Consider the following 18,695-nt stretch of genomic DNA (forward strand, 5'->3'; position numbering starts at 1 on the left):
CTTTTTCTGTCTCCTAGTATAATAAAGAAGGACAATCAAGGAACCTGGGTTTCTTCCTTAGAATGAAAGTTTCTCAGCCTAGATTTTGTCTTCATAGGTTGCTGCACAAGGCTGATTTGATGAAGAGTTAAAGCTAAAAGACCAGAGAAAGAAAAGACCCCTTGCAAGGTAAATACTGGGTAAATCAAGATATTTGGAAACAAACACCTACTATTTCTTATAATCTGTTATTTAGGGAGGTATTTGGATAGACTTTAAACTCCAACTGAATATTATTTCATTAAGGTGACTTTTGTCTAAATGTCTCTAAGAATATGTAACAAATGGACAATAGTTTTTAACTTAAAAATAAGGGTGAATTTATATGGCAAAGTCCTCACTGAAGCATTTGTCCAAAATGTATTTGGTACGGTATATTGTTTATTCCTTGATGCTCTATAAACTACAGAAAACAGCCAAATTTATTTCTATTCTCACTGATTGATTAAAATGATATTGGCCTTTACAAATAGAATGCATCCACATATTATCATTTCTAATAATATACCACAAATACCTAGGTATCTTCTATCTTATTTATTAAGCTGGCATCTTAGATAATGTCAATGATAGTAAAATGTAATATAAATTATTTCTAGTTTTTATATCATCATTCAAAGTTACTCAATAGGTAAATGTAACAGAGAACAATCTTGTACTTTAGTTCCAGGGAATTAATAGCAAAACAAGATGAAGATCTTAATCCTGACTGTGACCATCTCCAACTTTGTGATTTCCTTCCCAGTAAGTTTCAGTATTTTTTTATAAAAATATTTTTAGAAAAGTAAAAATTAGGGACTGGGAATATAGCTCAGTGGAATAGCACTTTCCATTTGCCTAGTATGCATAATACCAAGCACTGTAAATTAAAATAAAGAAACTATATGAAGGTAAAAATGGATTTAGATTATCAGCATACATTTAATGCAAGAAAAAACATTTTTTGCTAAACAAAATGTCATTGTATTGTTTTTATATTCTATTTTCTCTATATAAATTTTCTTCTTTAAAAATGAATCATTTACAAAATGAACTAAAGGTAACAAATAGTATAAACGCCCAGTAGTATAGGATTTGATCGTGCTTCTCTGTACTATTTTATACTGTAAGACTCCTTCCTTACTGAAAGTTTGTCATGGGATATCTGATTTTGTATTCACAGAGGCTTCTTCACCTGAACATATCAGCTATTCTTTTTTATGATGATACTGTGTATTTCTAACTTAATTAACTTAACAATCAATAGATAAAGAAGAAAGTAGAGACCTTCAGAATGTTGTTTTACTTGGTCAATTCAATGCTGTATATTGGTTTTAGGTTTTTAGTATAATATCTGCAAGGGGAACCTCACAAAAAAAATGTTGTACTTCTTTCCCTGTAGTATAATGGGAGTCAGGAGATACAAAATCAAAAAAATCAGACTTTCTCTGCCAATCCACCTTTATTCAACCGTACAGCAAGTCAACTGTCATCCATCCTAAATTCACCTACAGAAGATTCAAATAGCTACTCTGAGTCTACAGATGGAATAACAAGGATCTCTGGTTCTCTTTTAGAAAGAAACCATACAGATATCCATCAAGCTAACTTATATAAATTTGGGGATGATGCACTAAGTAACTCATCAACTAATCTGACTTCATCTAGCTTTCCTTATGTTAAGAAAACAGTAGCCAATTCTCAGGCAGATCCTCCAAAGAACACTGCTTCACCTTCCACACAGGATACTTCTGCTGTTGGTACCACAGTTTCCAGCTCTGCACCTGACTCCCAAAAAACACAGAAAGGGATGGCTTTTCCTAAGAAAACCAGATTCTCAGCACCTGTATCCATGACTAACTACCATTACAAGTCTGATTTCACTGATATTCCTCACTTTCAGACAAACTCCAAAACAACCCAGAGACTTGAACCCTTCTTCCCATCCACCAGCAAATCTAAACCATTCTTTGCCTCTCATCCTGTTATATACATCCAAAATGCTGAAGAGGAATTAACTGCCTCAGCAGATGAGGGTACTATTTCTAAATCAAATGCAAACAGCCTCTTTGGAACTGGTCCCACAACTAATTTGGATGAAGCAGGACCAGACAGTATATTCTTTTTTGATAACATAGAGCTTATGGCAGAAGGCAATACAGCAAAAATTGATGCCACAGCCAATCCAGAAGAAGAGTATATAACGCTCTTTGATATGCCTGGTCTGGAAGACAACATAATTATCATTGATACAGCTTACCAGGAAAGATATGGCAAAACTGTGAGCTATGAGCCCAACCTTCCAAATAAAGACAATTATTTTGTAGTTGATGCCATTAACCTAAAAAATGGTGGTGGATATGCGGTTGATGCTCAAATACCAGGCATTTTCTCTGCAAAAACTAGCAATGACTTTGAATCTACACCTATTCTGAATACTTATGACAAGGATGATACCAAATCTATCATGTTTGCCATTGATAACGATGAATCTATTTTCGGTGTCAATTCCATTGATACTACAAACTATTTTCTTAATGCTAGAATGCATAATGATAGAAATAGTGTTGTTAGCAATTCCACTGAGAGCAAAACCATGATAGATGGAGCTAAGAGTGAAATGCACGTAGGGAACTTAATTATTTCTAAAACAAATGGCATCACTTCTACAAAGCATTATGATAATCCAAACAACCTGAAGCCAATTACTAACTTTAAAATAACTTGGCCTTCAAAGAAAAATACAATAACCAAAGGCAAACACACTGTTCAGATGGAAGATATCATAATGTCCAACAATAACAATATTGCTAAAGCAATTGGATCTAAAATAGATAATTCAATAATTAACTACCCTTCTAAAACCCATGCCAATGTACATCTCCAAAATGACTGGGACAATTTTAAGTCTGTTAACACTGATGAAATTGAGAATGTTATTCCTGTAGTTGAAGAAGTTTCAGATATGGACCAAGATGATGAAAATGTAGAAGTCCTCTTCATTCGGCCAGACACTTCCATAGCAGAAGTTAGCAGAAAATTTTACTCTCTTAACCCTGATTCAGATTATACCCAAGTAGTAGGAAATAAAATCACCCTTCCTTGGGACAACCCTATGTTCAATTTCCTATTCAAATATAAAATAAAGCCCTTTACCATGGATAACAAAAGCAGCACTAACAACAGAGTTGACCATAGAAACACCCCCATAATTACTTCAAATGATGCCAAAACCAAAATGGACTTTGAAAGAACTAAAACTAATGTGTTTAAAACAGACAATTTTCAGAATAATATCACCTCTATGGTTTCCATCACTCACCCTGCAGCTGCTGGGTCTGTTTATTTTAGTGAAGACAGTATACCTGACATGACCTCAGCTTCAAAAGTCAGTATTCCCTCTTCAGATCAATATACTTACTCTAGGGATGAAGCCATTAGTCTCTCTACTAATGACAACAATGCTGATGGTATTGCAGGTCCTAATCCTGAAACAGACTTTCCTATGAATTACATATACTTTCTTCCATCATCAACTGAATTGTCTGAAACAATGTCCAATGCCCTAAATAACAAAGCTCAAATTTCTTTGCTGAGTAAAGATGACTCTTTGACTGATTCTTGGAGAAAAATATCAAATCCCAGAGCTGAAAATCCTCATCTCACTAATGATGCCATTATAAACAATAAAGCATTAGATCCTCTGAACATTCCACAGAAGGCTGCTTTTCCTACAGCTGATTTCATCTCTCCCAGCAATGACCATAATGCTATTGCCAGTGGAGGTAAGGGGAACACAAATACAACTGACATCTCTAAACTAATGATTAATAAGGCAACCACAGCAGAAGGAAGACCCATTGTAGCCAGTACATCCCTGCCTTCAAAGACAGTTGGAATTCTTATTCCAAGCAAACAATTTAGAAGTTTGACAGCCAAAGAAATGGCTAATGAAGAAAAATCAATTCCTTATACAGAAGTAGAGTCTGTAGTGGATGAAGATGCTGTTGTGCAGATGAAAGAAAACATTCAGTCTACACATAATTTCAATTACTTTGATGCAGAAGTAATTGAAGAAACTGCAATTGAAAAGAATGGGATTGTTGACACTGTAAATTCCCTTTTCCAGTTTAATACTATACCTACTACTGAAGTAATAAATGAAAGAGACCTTATAACTCCTGGGGAAGAAAATTTTAATATTGTATATGATGTCGCTAATCCTACAAATGACAAAATATACTTCAAGCCAATGGCTACCCAAACAATAGTTAATAGTCTGGGTGAAAGTGTAGGTGTGACCCAGAATGTAGAAACAGCTGATGATACTGCATTCCCTCCACCTAGCAAGTCTATCCCCCAAACTGGAAGAACTGATTACTCTACTCTTCCCAACATATATTACAGTGTCATCACTAACAATCCACTTATTGTCGCTAAAGAGAATCCAAGTGTTGCCTGGAACACTATCAAAAACAAACTGCCAATTTCCACAGTGGACAATGTTAACCTTGTTGGTCACAGAGATGACTATCAAACCCCTACTGCTATCAGTTCAAGAAATGCTAATAGCCTGGCCAATAAAGGGAAAATAGCTGGGACTGAAATAACAAATTTTCCTCTTGGTATTATGAATGCAGTAGGTAATATTTTTTATGAGGATGAAAATACTGAAGTGGTAACAGAATTGGCTTCAATAACTGCTGCCTCACCAATAAAGACAGGCATTCTTACTATGAATGAAGTTAACACTCTTTACAATAAACCTAATAAACTAGGACATGGCCTTACCATGTCCAGAGAAGATCCTAATGTGTCTAGAGATGACAGTACTGTATCAATTGCTGATTCCGATGCCTTTATGAAATCTGGGTCTCCTTTCAATCATCCTCAAGTAATATACCCAGTTAAAAAGACCTCCCTGGCAGATATTATAATACCTCAAACTTATTTTCATAAGACTACCCCAACAGCTTTGAAAGTAGCTGTCACCACTGACTCTCAAGGAGATGTTGAAACCATGTTTTATATTCCAAGATATAAACTGGAAAACACTTTCCAGGAAAATGTAATCTTGAACAATGAAGCAGATATCCAGAAAGAGGAAAGCATTATGGCAGAGGAAGAAGATATAGTTGAAGAAAATGTTATGGATTATATTTATGTTATACCTATTACAAGTGATAATATTCCTAAAGGCAATAATGTGGCAGCTAAACATTATTCTACTTATTCTTATGGATATGACTCTACCAGATTCAGAGGAAAAACCAAAGTCAGAACTGACCAACCTGAATTTGAGAATATTGCATCATCCTATGAAGCTGAAGCCTCAAAACCTCTACTTGGAAAATTTATTCCTAAGGTTCAAAGAAAAATGATTATAAAAAATAGTAATAGTGGTTCTGATCATGCTGAATTCTTTAGTAGTGATATTTTTAATCCAATAATGAGAGAAAATATTCCAAAAGGATATATCTTTACTCCTGAAAGAGAGTTTACCTTTTCAACACCAGATTTTAGTATACCAATGAAAGATAATATAGATCCTGGTAAAGTTACCAAGGATATAATCAAAACAAATTTAATTACTTCCCTTAATCTGGTTAATGCTACCAAAATACCACCAAATGCTACCATCATTTCACCTAATGTCTCTGCTTTTAAGGAAAGCAATGAAAATAGTAATACTACCATGCCTAACATAGATGGTGTCCTTCCCATAAAATTGAAGTCCCTATTAATTCCCAATAAAAAAATACCTAGAACTGAAGTTCCTCTCAATGAAGATGATGATTTTTTACCTGATACAGCAGCGACAACATTGGAGGCATCAGATCCACTGAGTGAACACTATACCATCATTGACCAAAACTGGGAAATTATTAATGAGCAAAGTGACAATCAGCCCTTCTCCAATGTTCCTTTTTTTCCTCTGGCAGATCCTACTACTTTTTCAGAAAAACCCATCAGTGTAGCTACTGACACATACACCACTGGAAATGGAGGCATCAATGATAAAAATGACATCATGGCCTTATCTCCTAACATAGTCCTCCAAACTTTAATCCATAAAAAAAGAGGGATAAATAAAACTTCTGACTATGATATAAGTCAAGCAGCTGTCAATCCATCTGCAAAGGAAACTGCTACCTCAGGAACCGAGGCTAGCATATTCCTGGGTAAAGAAAAGGCAACTCCAGATGAGGAATCCTCTATTTCTGAAGCTAGTACTCCAGTGAATTTAAGAGGGCTAAATACAATGAAAGTTAACCCTTCCATTTTTAGGCCTGAAGCTGTTTTCACTGAACAGAAAGCACCTGGAAACTCAAAAGAAACATTTTATCCTGATTCCACAATGAGCACAACAAAGCTGACAGAGATCAGGGATAAGTATTCATTTTCTTCTGAAAATGATAACTTACAGCAGTCTGTCATAAACTCTCACAACAAATTATATCATATGCCCCTGAAATCAACTCTTTTTACTACTGATTTTATTAAAAACAGTAATTCGGAACTTGATCCAACACTGGTTAGAAGAAAGAACAACATTAGAATGACTGGTGACTCTATTATACCGAATGACATAATTGTTCTATCTGACAATGAAATCATTTCACCTGACAATATTATTTTTATTGAAGACATAAGGAACATTATAAGTGATAAAGCATATGTAGATTCTGTATCAAAAGATCATGTAACTCAATATAAATTAATTCCTTTTTCAAATGACTTTTTAGCAGATTCAGATATGATTTTATTGGCAAGAGAAAACAATCCAAATAATATACATCTAACAACCATTGGTCTTGATGACAGTACTACTGAGTATGTATCAAAGGAAGACACTTTTTATGCTAGAGAAGAAGGAACGAGCCCTACAAGAAAAAAAACTCCCTATGCTCAAGGTGACATCTATGGAGGATTTGGAGCTCCTGTTCCCTTCTCCACTGCACATGTTACTGAGAATATATTGAAAGAAAATCCTGGTCAACTGAAATCTAAACAAAAATACCAAGTGCTAATCTCAAGAGAAAGAAACCCTGATTCTGACTATAATGGTTCTTTTCTCCAAGATGATATCGCCAAGGACTATAGTAAGTCACCTGACACAATGGCTACTCACTCTTTAACAAATGAAAATGGGAATTTTCCCCCCACATTTTCAGATGACTTAACTCTGGAAATGGGAAGCGCAAGTACAAAAGACATCATCATTCCCTCTAAAAGCAAATGGATTGAGCTTATCCATGATCCAGACCCAGAATCAATTATAACCATGGGAAAAAGCTGGATGTTGTCAAGGGACATCCCTGATCTCACCATGAGCTCAACTCCAATAAAAAACAGAGAACGGATTCATGGGAAAGGCATCTCAATCACCACTTACAATGTCCTGAGGGAAGCCAAAGATACCACGTCACCCAAGTCAGAACATAATAAAGACAAAACTTTCAAGTCAGAGAGTTACAATTCACAGGATATCATTCTTCCTTCAGTTGCATATGTCAGTCTTGATAGTGAATTTCCCCCTGTTAATGACAATTCTGAGACTAATAACTTTGGGGAGTCAATGTCTTTGCCTGTGAAGTCAACCTACACTTTGGCCGATATCATTGCTCTTTCCCCTGAGAACAGTTATGAAGGGAGTGATTCTATGCCACCTCATGAAAATAATGATAGGTCCAGAGAATTATCACTTGTACTAACAACTGAAAGTATCATCCTCATTCCTAAAGCCTTAAACAAGAATTCTGTCCTAATGAGAGAAAACCCTTTGACTGGCTCCTCAAGGTCAATACCAGTACTAGCAGATGCAGGAACTAAAAACCTTGATCTCATTAATGAAACTGATATTTCAGAAAATCAAGGCATCAAAATGCAAAAAGACTTTCTTTCCCAATCTTTGGACTCAATTATTAATTCCAGAAATTCAGCAACTTTTATCAGAAATTCCACAATTGATGATGATGATTCATCATCCACTGTGGAGAAAGAAACTGTTGACATTTCTAAAATAAAGGTAGATGCTCAACCTCAAGATACAATCACAAAAATTCTTCCACCCAAACAAATGAACTCTTTCCTTGCTGGAACAAGGGAAATGACTAAATTATCTGTTGCAGAAGACACAATTGCTGATTTCAGTATAAGTCATATTACAAATGCAGCCACTCTCATTCCAACATTGGAGACAACACTTCTCTCAACCTCTGAGCCCGGTATTCTCTCCAAGAGGAATAACAGTGAAGGGGAAAACTCTATTTCTGAAGCAGACAATTTTGTTTTAAGAGATTCACATACTTTGAAACACAATTCTTCCATTGGTAAATTTAATATTTCTGCTGGATCTCAAATTCCTCTCAATTTGCAAAGAATCCTTTTATCAGACTCTACCATGTCTCTGGAAAAGACTTTAAAGCCTAATGATAACAACAATTTTGCTTCTCCAAATGAAGACACAGGCACAAAAGGGTTGTTTCATAATGCTCCATCTGAATCATATGACCTAACATGGGAATCAATTCTTTCTCCTTCAGATGTCATATTCATTAGTTCATCTAAATATTCTGAACTTGATCCACTTGTCAAAGTGAAGAAAAATACCAACACAAAGACTAATGATCCTTTTGAGGAAAGAAAGAAATCAACTCAGAAAGCCATTTCACCTGGTACCAAAATAATGTTAAATACTATTTTTAACAGAAGATTTGTAGGGAAAGATTTAACCACTGAATATGAGGTAGTTCCTATTATAAAAAATATTTTAGACTTTACCACAGAAGGTAAAAACATTCCAAATAATGAGAATATAATAAGTATTGTACTTGATGACAGAGCTCTTGAATATGTCACAAATGAACATGTCTTTGAACCACGGGAAGAAAAATATAATCCTGATATTAAAAAAACTGCTCTCACTTATGATCCCCAAATAGTTGGATCTCATTCATCTTACTCAAGTGCTGATGCCTCTGAAAATCTATCTCAAAGAGCCCCAATTGGGATCAAAACTAAGGAAATACTGCAAAATATGATATCTAGAGAAGAACCCACCAGTTCTGGCCTTGGTGCTATGATTTCCAAAAGTTCTACTACCAATTTCAGTTCTAAGGCTCTCAGATCTATGACTCACCCACTAATTCACAAAACAGAGAATGTTCACAAGTTAGATAAAACAACTCTGGAAAGAAATATACTAGGAGAAGATGATACCATCATTATTCTCCCTAAAGACAAAGGAATGGAGGATAACCTTGTCCCAAATCCAGAAATAATGGTAAGCAAAGTTGAGAGGAGGATGTTCTCAGATGAAACCATTGATCCTATTGTGATCAATCCTCCAATAAAAAATAAGAATCAGTTCTACAGGAAATTCATTTCATCTCCTATTTATAACACTGATATCCAAGATAAAGCAGAAAATACCTTATCATTCAGAATAAACAATGTTAAAAACACTAATATGGTAGAGATGCCACATTCACAGGACAGCATTATTCCTTTGGCTGAGTTCAGTGTCACCCCTGATGATGAACTTTCCTTCATCAATGAAGATACTGAAGTTGTAAACAACAGGGCTTCAATCTCTTTTTCACCTATGAATTCAATACATACTATGGAAGATAACATCATTCTCTCCCTTGAGGGTAATTATGAAGGAAGTGATTCTATGCTGCCTGGAGAAGACAATACTAGGGATAAAGGATCCCTAGATATACAGATCCTTGAAAAGCCAATGCCCATTCCTAATGCCTCAAGGTCTGTGATTTATTCTCTAACTGATCCAAATTGGAATTTTTCACCAGAGTTCTTTGAAGCAGTTCTGGAAAATGATCCTCTAATTGGTGACAATACCATCATCTTTCTCCCTAAAGGCAAAAGAAGGGAGTCCTCACTTGTTCCAGACCCAGAACTAGTGTCAACAATGGAAGAAAGCAGGATGTTCACAGCTTATGCCATTGATCCTGCTTCAATCACCATCCCTATAGAACACATAGACCAACTCAATAGGAAAGGCATCTCCTCTGCTTTTTATAACAATGTTGCCCCAGATATGGCAAAAGCCACCATATCGAACAGATTTGGTGCAAATAAACATAAAACAAACTTGGCAAATACATTCTATTCACAGGACATTGTTCCTTTGGCTGTGTTTAGTGTCATTCCTTTTGGTGATCTTCCCTTCATCAGCAAAGATACCAACAAGGTGAACAACAGAGTTTCAATATTTTCCTCATCTATGAATAAGGCAATCAGCACTATGGAAGATTCCAGTGTTCTTTCCAATGAAGGCAGTTATGTAGGAGCTAAGTCTATATTACCAGAAGAAGACAATGTTGAATCAAAAGGATTCGCATCTCTATTAACATCTGTATTATTCATTCCTAATTCCTTAACTGAAAATCCTGAAACCTCTGACCTAGTGAGAGATAACTCCTTTTCCAACCCTTCAATAACCAAGTCAGAAGTATTAGAAAGAGTAACTGAATATGTCAATACCAATAATGGAGATAATGTTCCAGAGGAGCAAGTCACAATTCAAACTGACATTCATTCCTATCCCTTGGCCTGGAATGTTTCTCCAATGGGATCCACTTTTTTAGATACTTCCACAGATGGTGAAGTTGATTCATTTTTCCCTTTAAATGACCCCAACGATTATAAAACCAAGACAGACAAAACATATTTTAAATCTCAAAAAGAAATGACAAAAGCCTACTATCCTACAGAAGAGTTTCAAAATAGTGTCTACAAGACAAGGAAAACGGTTGATCTTTCTGAGCAAGAAGATCCAGCTGCTAGATTTAAACTAAGTTACATTAAAAATACAAAAGTTCTCATTCCAGCTATGGAGAAAACCTTTCTTCCATCAAGTAAGTCCATTCCACTCTCTAACAGTGACAACATGGATGAGGAATTTCATGTTTCTGAAATAGGAAGTTTATTTTCAGAAGAAACAAGTACATTGAATGATGATTCTTTTATTGTTAAATTTGATGCTACTTCTTTCAAATCTCAAGCACCTCCCAACTTAAAAGGAACCTTTTCAGCTGATTCTATATTAACTCTTCCAGAAGAATCCAGGTATAATGATCAAAGATTCCTCTCTCATAATAAAGTCACTAGCACTGGAGAGTCCATTGCAAAAACTCCAATTGGATCATATGCCCTACAACAAAGGTCAGCAATTCCACCTTCTGATTACATAATATCTATGGGTACTCCCAAATATTCTGAATTTGTTCCTATTTTTACTAGAGGAAAAGATCCCCCCCAAAATATTTATTTTAACATTCCATCTAAAGAAGAAGTTATTTCATCTGACCAAGTTATCATTTTGCCTATTACCATTAGCTCCAAAAAGGACACAGCAATCACTTTTAAAGGGAATATATTTGGGTACAAAGATTTTATAGAAAGAGAGATAGCTACTGAGGATGAAATAATTGATCTTACAGAAGACATTTCAGAAAAAGTGGATGACATTTCTTCTGTGGGAAAAATCACTCCAGCATATGTAGACCATATAACATCAGAGGACAGTGATTCTGAATATGTCTCAGACAACGATGTTTTTGAGTTAGAGGATAAAGTGAAGAATTTCTTTGTAAAAATGAGTACACCCAGCTATGCCCCCAATTCAAGAAGGTCTCATACACTATATACCACAATTGCTGTTTCAGACAGTCTATCTAAAACAACACCCTCAGAGTTCAAAGCCAAAAGAAATTCCCAAGCTATAATTCCCATGAAAGAAAACAAAAAGGTTGGCATTACTTTTGCAAAGTCCAATGCCAAAGTCAATAACAAAGTTCATAGATCCACAAAGCACTCCCAAACTGATGCAAGTAAAAATTTTCTTTCTATATTTTCTGATAAAACATCTGTGGGGAAAGGCACAACAAATGGTGATGACGACACCATTATTCTCTCTGAAAGCTCTGACTTAGGAAACAGAAGAATAACCAAGAATTCCATTTTTCAAGGCCTAACACCCACAGTTAAAAAGAGGACATTCACAACTGATACTCCTAATCATACTATCAAAAATAGTTATAATTTGCTCAAGAAAGACATGTTGCCTACCATTTATGAGATATTTACACCCAGAGAAATAGACACTACCACCTCCAGTATATCTGATCTGGCCAAAGATGAAACAAGTTTAGTTATAGCATCTGATTCAAGATTTAGTAATTTTCCTTTAGCTCAGCTTTCCAGCGATGACATTTTCAACATAGAGGAAAATACAGAAGATGCAATCAACACAGGTCTCACCTCTTTTTCTCCTTTGAGAAAGGTGTCTGCTATTATGCCAGGTGTTCCTGCTAGCTCCATTAAGAACGAAATTAACGTTGGCCATTCAAGTTTTCCATCATCAAAGGGTGCCAGGTCTCTAAGATTTATACCTTTGGGACTACCTGAAACTCCCATTCTAACTGATAATGCTTCTTCTAAAGAAAGCATAGCCCTTAGACTGGAAAGAAGTGGAAACCCATATTACTCTACAACGTTAATAACGGCAGCACCAGAATCTGTGTTTTCAGATTCAGTTTACTTCAATGATGGTGTGGTCTCCACAAGGCAAAATACTAAAAGTCAAATGATCCCAAAGGCTCTCTACTTGATCTATACTCCTTCTCAAGATGATTTCACTGGCTCTTCAGACAACATCAGAGATATTGAACCAAACACATCTGTTACTACTGATATTAGGGATAAACTTTTTTCTGCTGATGCCTCTGATGATCAAAATGCAAAACTCAAAAAAACAATTACAAAGTTTCATACTTTTTTTCCTAATGAACATATTGAACCAAATTTCTATTATACAAAAGAAATAAGTAAAGCCTCTACAATGAAAGACACAACTACTGAATTTGAAGCAAATCACCTCACAGATATAAATATATTAAGAAATGATAAAGTTATCAAGATGGAAACAAACCCTCTACAAGACACTGACCTAAATCCTTATCTTGTAAGTAAAAATCTCATTGCTGATGATAAATTGGTCAATAAAGATTATAACAGTGTCTCCAAAGCCATGTATTCAAGCTTTTCCACACCTAAGGATTCTCTCCCAGCTACATCTGTTCCTCACAAAACCAACACTTTGGCTAGGGATTTAAATTTGTTCACAGAAGTAATTATTATTCCTGCTAGTGAGATATCTTCATCTTATCCAGAGATCATTTCCCTGATGGGAGAAAATTCTCATTTGGAGTTTAATATGGCTAATCTCGGAATACCAAATTCAGAATTTCAAGCTTTGGAAAGTAGGAACATTATTCATGAACCTATTGTGATAGAAAAAATATTACCTAGGTTTCAAGAAATTTCTACTGTACAACAAACAAACAAGAAGGTTGAAGAAAACACTTTTTTTAGTGCTCATATTCCTCAGTTACAGGCAAACAAAATAAAGCCAAAGGATATTTCCAAGGAATCTACAAATGACAAAGCAGATATGAGGGTCATTACTAACCCTGCTGTAAATACCATCTTCCTTGGAAACAAAGAAATAGTGACCCCACTGGACAGCACATCCTTTGATTATAATTTCCTTAGTCATACACCCAACATTCAAATCACTGGAGGGAAAGAAGTCAAAAATATGAATGTTGACATGAGCAATTCTCAAAATGTGATTGCTCCTTTCACTGTCTTCACTGTTTCTGAAGATGAGAATTATTTCGTGGTTGAAGATATTGAACAAGAAACTTCCTCAGTGACTCTACATGACTAACCTCCTCAATTAAAGTTAATACTCTATTTCTCCAATCAATTTACAAAATCTGAAGATATATAAGTTCTTTCTAAAACAGGAATTCTAGTCCATAGGTATTACCTCTTGTCTAACAGTTGATTCTTTTAAAATTACACGTGATCTTTCTTCTGATGAATCTCAAGATATTTACAGAGAAAGACTCAATGGTGGGCATCACTTTGCCTTTGGCATTTTCAAAGTCTATTTCTAAAGATGCTTTTCCTAGTCAAGTATCCCTGAAAAACAAAATGTGCCTTTATGTGTAAATATATTAAGAAATGATTTTCAATAGTTATTGAGAAATTGTCCATTTTTGCTAATGGATTCCACTTTTTCACATAAAAGAGAGAAAAAAAGTTTTTACCATGAACCTAAAAAAGTTAGTACTTAAATGAAGACATAACCACATAGCCAAACACCTCAAAATATAGAGCAAGTGAGGTAGCTGATGACCAAGCAAGCTTTTGCTACAGCAGCCAAAATAAGAAAGAAATATACACTAAAAAGATATGTCAATAGATACTATTTTAATACTTGCCAGAGAAAGGACAAAATTTGCCAATTATTGTGATAGATACTCCAAAAACCGACTAAGCCTATCCTCCAACAAAATAAAACTCACCTATGTAATCTTATTCCCTGTCCTTCATTCAGATAATACCTTTGAGGGCAATGATATATTGGTCAAAAAAAGAGTGTACTATATTCCCTGAAGCTGATGATTCCAGTTTCAACCTAAGAGTGACTGCTAAATTCCTGGAGACCAACCAGTATTTTCATATATACTTCTTTTGATTTTGTTGTTCTTTTTAGTTATACATGACAGTAGAATGTATTTTTGACATATCATAGATACATGGAGTATAACTTCCCATTCTTATAGTTGTGCATGATGTGGAGTTACACTGGTATGTGTTCATATCATATATATTTCTTATATTTGGATGACATATATTCAATCTGAAATGTCCTTTTTAAGGTCAATGGTTTAGAAAACACAGATAATGATAAAAACATTCCCCTAGAAGAGAAATAATGTGCTGCAATCAATGTGATTTCAACTCATAGTGATACTAGTAATAGCAGAATTAGCATGACTACAAAATTAATCCCTGAAACGAAAGACTATTTGACAAATTAGTACCAATAAAGATAATATATAATCATTTTATCTGGCATAGCTAACTAGAACCTAAAGCCTCATAAAAGCGAATATTTTGTTCACAATTCCAAGTCTATTCAGTATAACAAATATGGAGTCCTAAAAACGTAACTTGCAGTGGTTAGGCAGCTTATATTTTCATCTTTTTTTCCTTTCTGTGCACAAAGAAATGTTTCCAAAAGGGGGGCCATCAGAGCTGTGTACAGCATGTCTTAATCCTGAATTAAGATTCACAAATATTAGATGGCGGGAAAAAATTTTAAAACAGAAGTTAAAAAATCCCCCGACTAAATTATCCAGTTCAGAGAATGATTTAACCTTGGAACTTCCTCTACTGCCCCTGGAACTGACAGTATTTCAATTTAAAAACAAAGAACCTGTGCTGATTACTAACTTGAGACTTCCTTCCTTGTCCCTGATGCTGACAGCATTTCCTATATCAATAAAGATATTGGAAACCTTAACAGTGATATCCCTTGAAGCAAAAACATTTCCCAAGAAGCTACGCATTGTCTTTAAAATGACAAATGTCCATCTTAAAACCTATTCTGACATTTTTAGAATGAGAATATATCTAGCTCAGGCTATCCAGCCAGAGATGAAGATGTAAGTTTTAAGAATGAGTCCATATGTAATAAAAACATGCATTTGACCTTGAGACAGAAACTACTACCCTGGCTGATGCTACTGACTTTCTCGTATTTAGTTATGTGTCTGAAAATTCCATTTCTTCTAACAGAACTGGGAAAAGTCTCATTTTAAAGTGTTGACATTAGATTTCACTCTCCTTTCATCTAAGTAGCTAAATTTTAAGGTTGATAATAAATGATGATGTCTGACATGATTAACATCATTATAAAAAACACTCCCTGTGAAATTTGAGAATATACGTCTTAAATCAAATAGTTATTTCAAACCCTAATTCTTGATGCTGAGTAAATTTTGAGACATAATACCAACCCTATCAAAAATGAGGTTGAAATAATACTCCCTCCAGGAAAATTAAACCTACAAAACTTGACACTTTCATCATTACATTAAGTCAAGAAGACAGAAAAGATCCAAATGGGCCCACACCTTATTTTTCATTATTCCTACTGAAATAGGTATTGAAATCTCTGCTAACTAATTACCTTCTGCAGCTACACTGTCAAAACTGCCATTTATTTTATTTTATTTTGCACTTAAATACCAAGAATCTCACGGGAAGATGACTTTACCTCAGAAAGACACTCCTACTTACTTGAAAGAGAGGTGACTTTAAGCTGATGCTGATAATTTATGATTTTGAGAGTTTCCCCTACTGACTCTAAACCCACAAAGCACTTGGCTACATCTTTTCAAATGACACTAACTATCAGAAGCCATATCCCTTATAAAAAGAATGATATATCCTCAGTTCCCTGAAATTGAAATATTTGGTATAAATTTTGATTTTTTAATCAGAGAAGGCAACATTCTTTTCATTTAACATCAATACTCTTAAAAGTGGATGTCCAATCACAGCAAAGAAACACCTCCAAGGTAAGGCAGTGCCATTGTCCCTGTGGTTGATGCAACAATCACCATAATGACCAACACTTCAATCACCACTCTCCTGGCCAGGGATGCCACTAAGCCCAGAAGAAAGACCTGTGAGAGTGCACAGTGCCACTTCACCCCATGGCTGAGGATGGTTTGCCTAAAATTTATTCTCATCCTCCAACAGAAAGCAGTAAAATATCACCTGAAGCAACCATTTTCTTTGGGGCTGACAACACTATTCCTAGATCAGAAACAACTATTACTTCAGAAGGAGACCACATAACTTCAGTAAATGACTATACACTAGAAAGTGATTTTTCAACAACTACAGTCAACAAACTTATGTCTACTAAGGAAGGATTCATATCAGAAGATGATATTGAGACCCAGACTAAGTCAACAACTCATCTGGAAAAAGAAGTTACTACTCTGACTGGCACTACACACTCCATAGCTAAGGATTCTATTACTGAAAACTTCATTCCAGTGAAAATTGGAAATGTTTCATCCCCAGTCGCTACAGTCTCTTTAATAGATTTTTCCGCCAGCAAGGCAAAAGAAGATATCGTCTTGGCTACCATTAATGAGGAAGGTGAAGATATCTCCATGATTGCCGAAGTCTCTGGCACACTACAGGACAGCACTGCCAGGGTTACTGATACCCCTGAAATCAAAGTTAGCAAGACTAATTCCTCAATCAAATCCAAGGTTCCTTCTGTTGGGGCTGTCCCAGTTACTGATTCCTCTATTCCTGAAGCTGAAATCTCTCCATCTACTGAAAAAAACTTCACCACCATTCCAGACATAACTGACCTTACAGAAGAGAACATAACTGAAATTGACCTAACTGCTTCAGAGGATGACCCCAGTTCTATTACTAAAGTCACTGACTCTGATGAAGAAAAGTTTATTACAGTGTTTGAACTTACTGCCTCTGCTGAAAAAGACAAAGACAACCCAGAAGATAATCTAACTGATGATGAAGAGTCTACTGATGAAGTCAATGTTTGGATAGAGAGAGGCATGGCAAATGAAGCAGAGACCCATTCTGTTTTGCTTACTGCTGTTGAATCCAGATATGACTTCATTGTGCCTGCATCAGCTGCTATGAGCTTTTTGGGAGAACCAGCTACTAACAAAACAGAAGATACACCTGAAAATAATACAGTGGAATCTGTCAAGGTCACTGAGTCACTTTCTGGAATTACCCCTGAACTAGATACCACAGACCAACAAAAAGAAGACACTTCTGCAGATGAAACGGGTGTCTTTAAACTACTAAAAGAAGATCCAGATGAGTTCATGATTTAAAAATAGCAAAAGGGATGCCATGTAGATTGTGCAATAATCTAGACAACTAGTCTTAACATCTCAGAAGTTTTTTCAACAAGCAAAAATCTTAAATGAAAGAATGTGGGCATTTCAGGCAAGTATTAGGGTTAGAAAATGCAAGGCTTATGAATAGTCACATAGCACAGTATATTTATGGAAATTTAAAGAAATGGCAGTAAACTAGTATTACAAACTTTGAAGTTTGAGTTATCTAACAGTTATTTATCTCAATAAAAAATGTACTATACTAGCCCTCTAGGTATGAAGAAAGCAAGAAAGGAATTCTCTTCCTGCTAAAATTAATGATCCATGCCATTTTAATTAATCCCTAATGTTACATTTTAGAATATGAAGATAATCAAATTAATAACTCAAAAATTACTGTAGTATTAAAAATGTTCTTAAAAATCTTCTGAAGTGCATATTCTAAACATTTTTCTTCATTAGTAACCCACCAATAATTCTCTTCTATTAAAAATATATTTTCAACCTTCACTGATATAACAATTAATGCTATTCAGTAATTGATTAATACCTACATGTAAGATTAAAAAATAAGATAGGGTTCTTGACTTATATTGTATGTAAACTAAAACAAAATATTTTGCAAATATGTTCATTTATCCAAAATACTGTGTATTAATATATGAATCAATTTAATTTTCTTCCTGTTAAAATGTGTATCCTGAATTTTTGTCAATTTCTTTCAGGTCTTAAACATTGAATTTCGCCCTCTTCTTATGCTCTTGATTAGTAATTCAAGGACATATATCTTCATTGTTTTTTAACACAGACTTTCTAAACGGGTCTGTTTTTACTTTGATAATTTTTCTTCAATAAACCTTTCTGACAGCAACTGATTTATTGTGTCCAAGTGTT

At 35.0% G+C, this 18,695-nt stretch overlaps 1 protein-coding gene across 1 annotated transcript; it reads left to right on the forward strand.

Annotated features, from left to right (window-relative positions):
• Positions 1-15,974: 15,974 nt before the first annotated feature.
• Cabs1 (calcium binding protein, spermatid associated 1) lies at positions 15,975-18,077 on the forward strand. Its single transcript, XM_015505292.2, has one exon. It carries the CDS (start codon positions 16,623-16,625, stop codon positions 17,793-17,795), a length of 1,173 nt encoding a protein of 390 aa, XP_015360778.1. The 5' UTR covers positions 15,975-16,622; the 3' UTR covers positions 17,796-18,077.
• The last annotated feature ends 618 nt before the right edge of the window (positions 18,078-18,695 follow it).

This window comes from Marmota marmota, unplaced genomic scaffold (assembly GCF_001458135.2).
Source record: "Marmota marmota marmota unplaced genomic scaffold, marMar, whole genome shotgun sequence".
In the NCBI taxonomy this organism is placed as follows: domain Eukaryota; kingdom Metazoa; phylum Chordata; class Mammalia; order Rodentia; family Sciuridae; genus Marmota; species Marmota marmota.

Bases quoted from the DNA above. Each gene is read 5' to 3' on its own strand.
- Cabs1 (XM_015505292.2), top strand. From the start codon at position 16,623: ATGGCTGAGGATGGTTTGCCTAAAATTTATTCTCATCCTCCAACAGAA.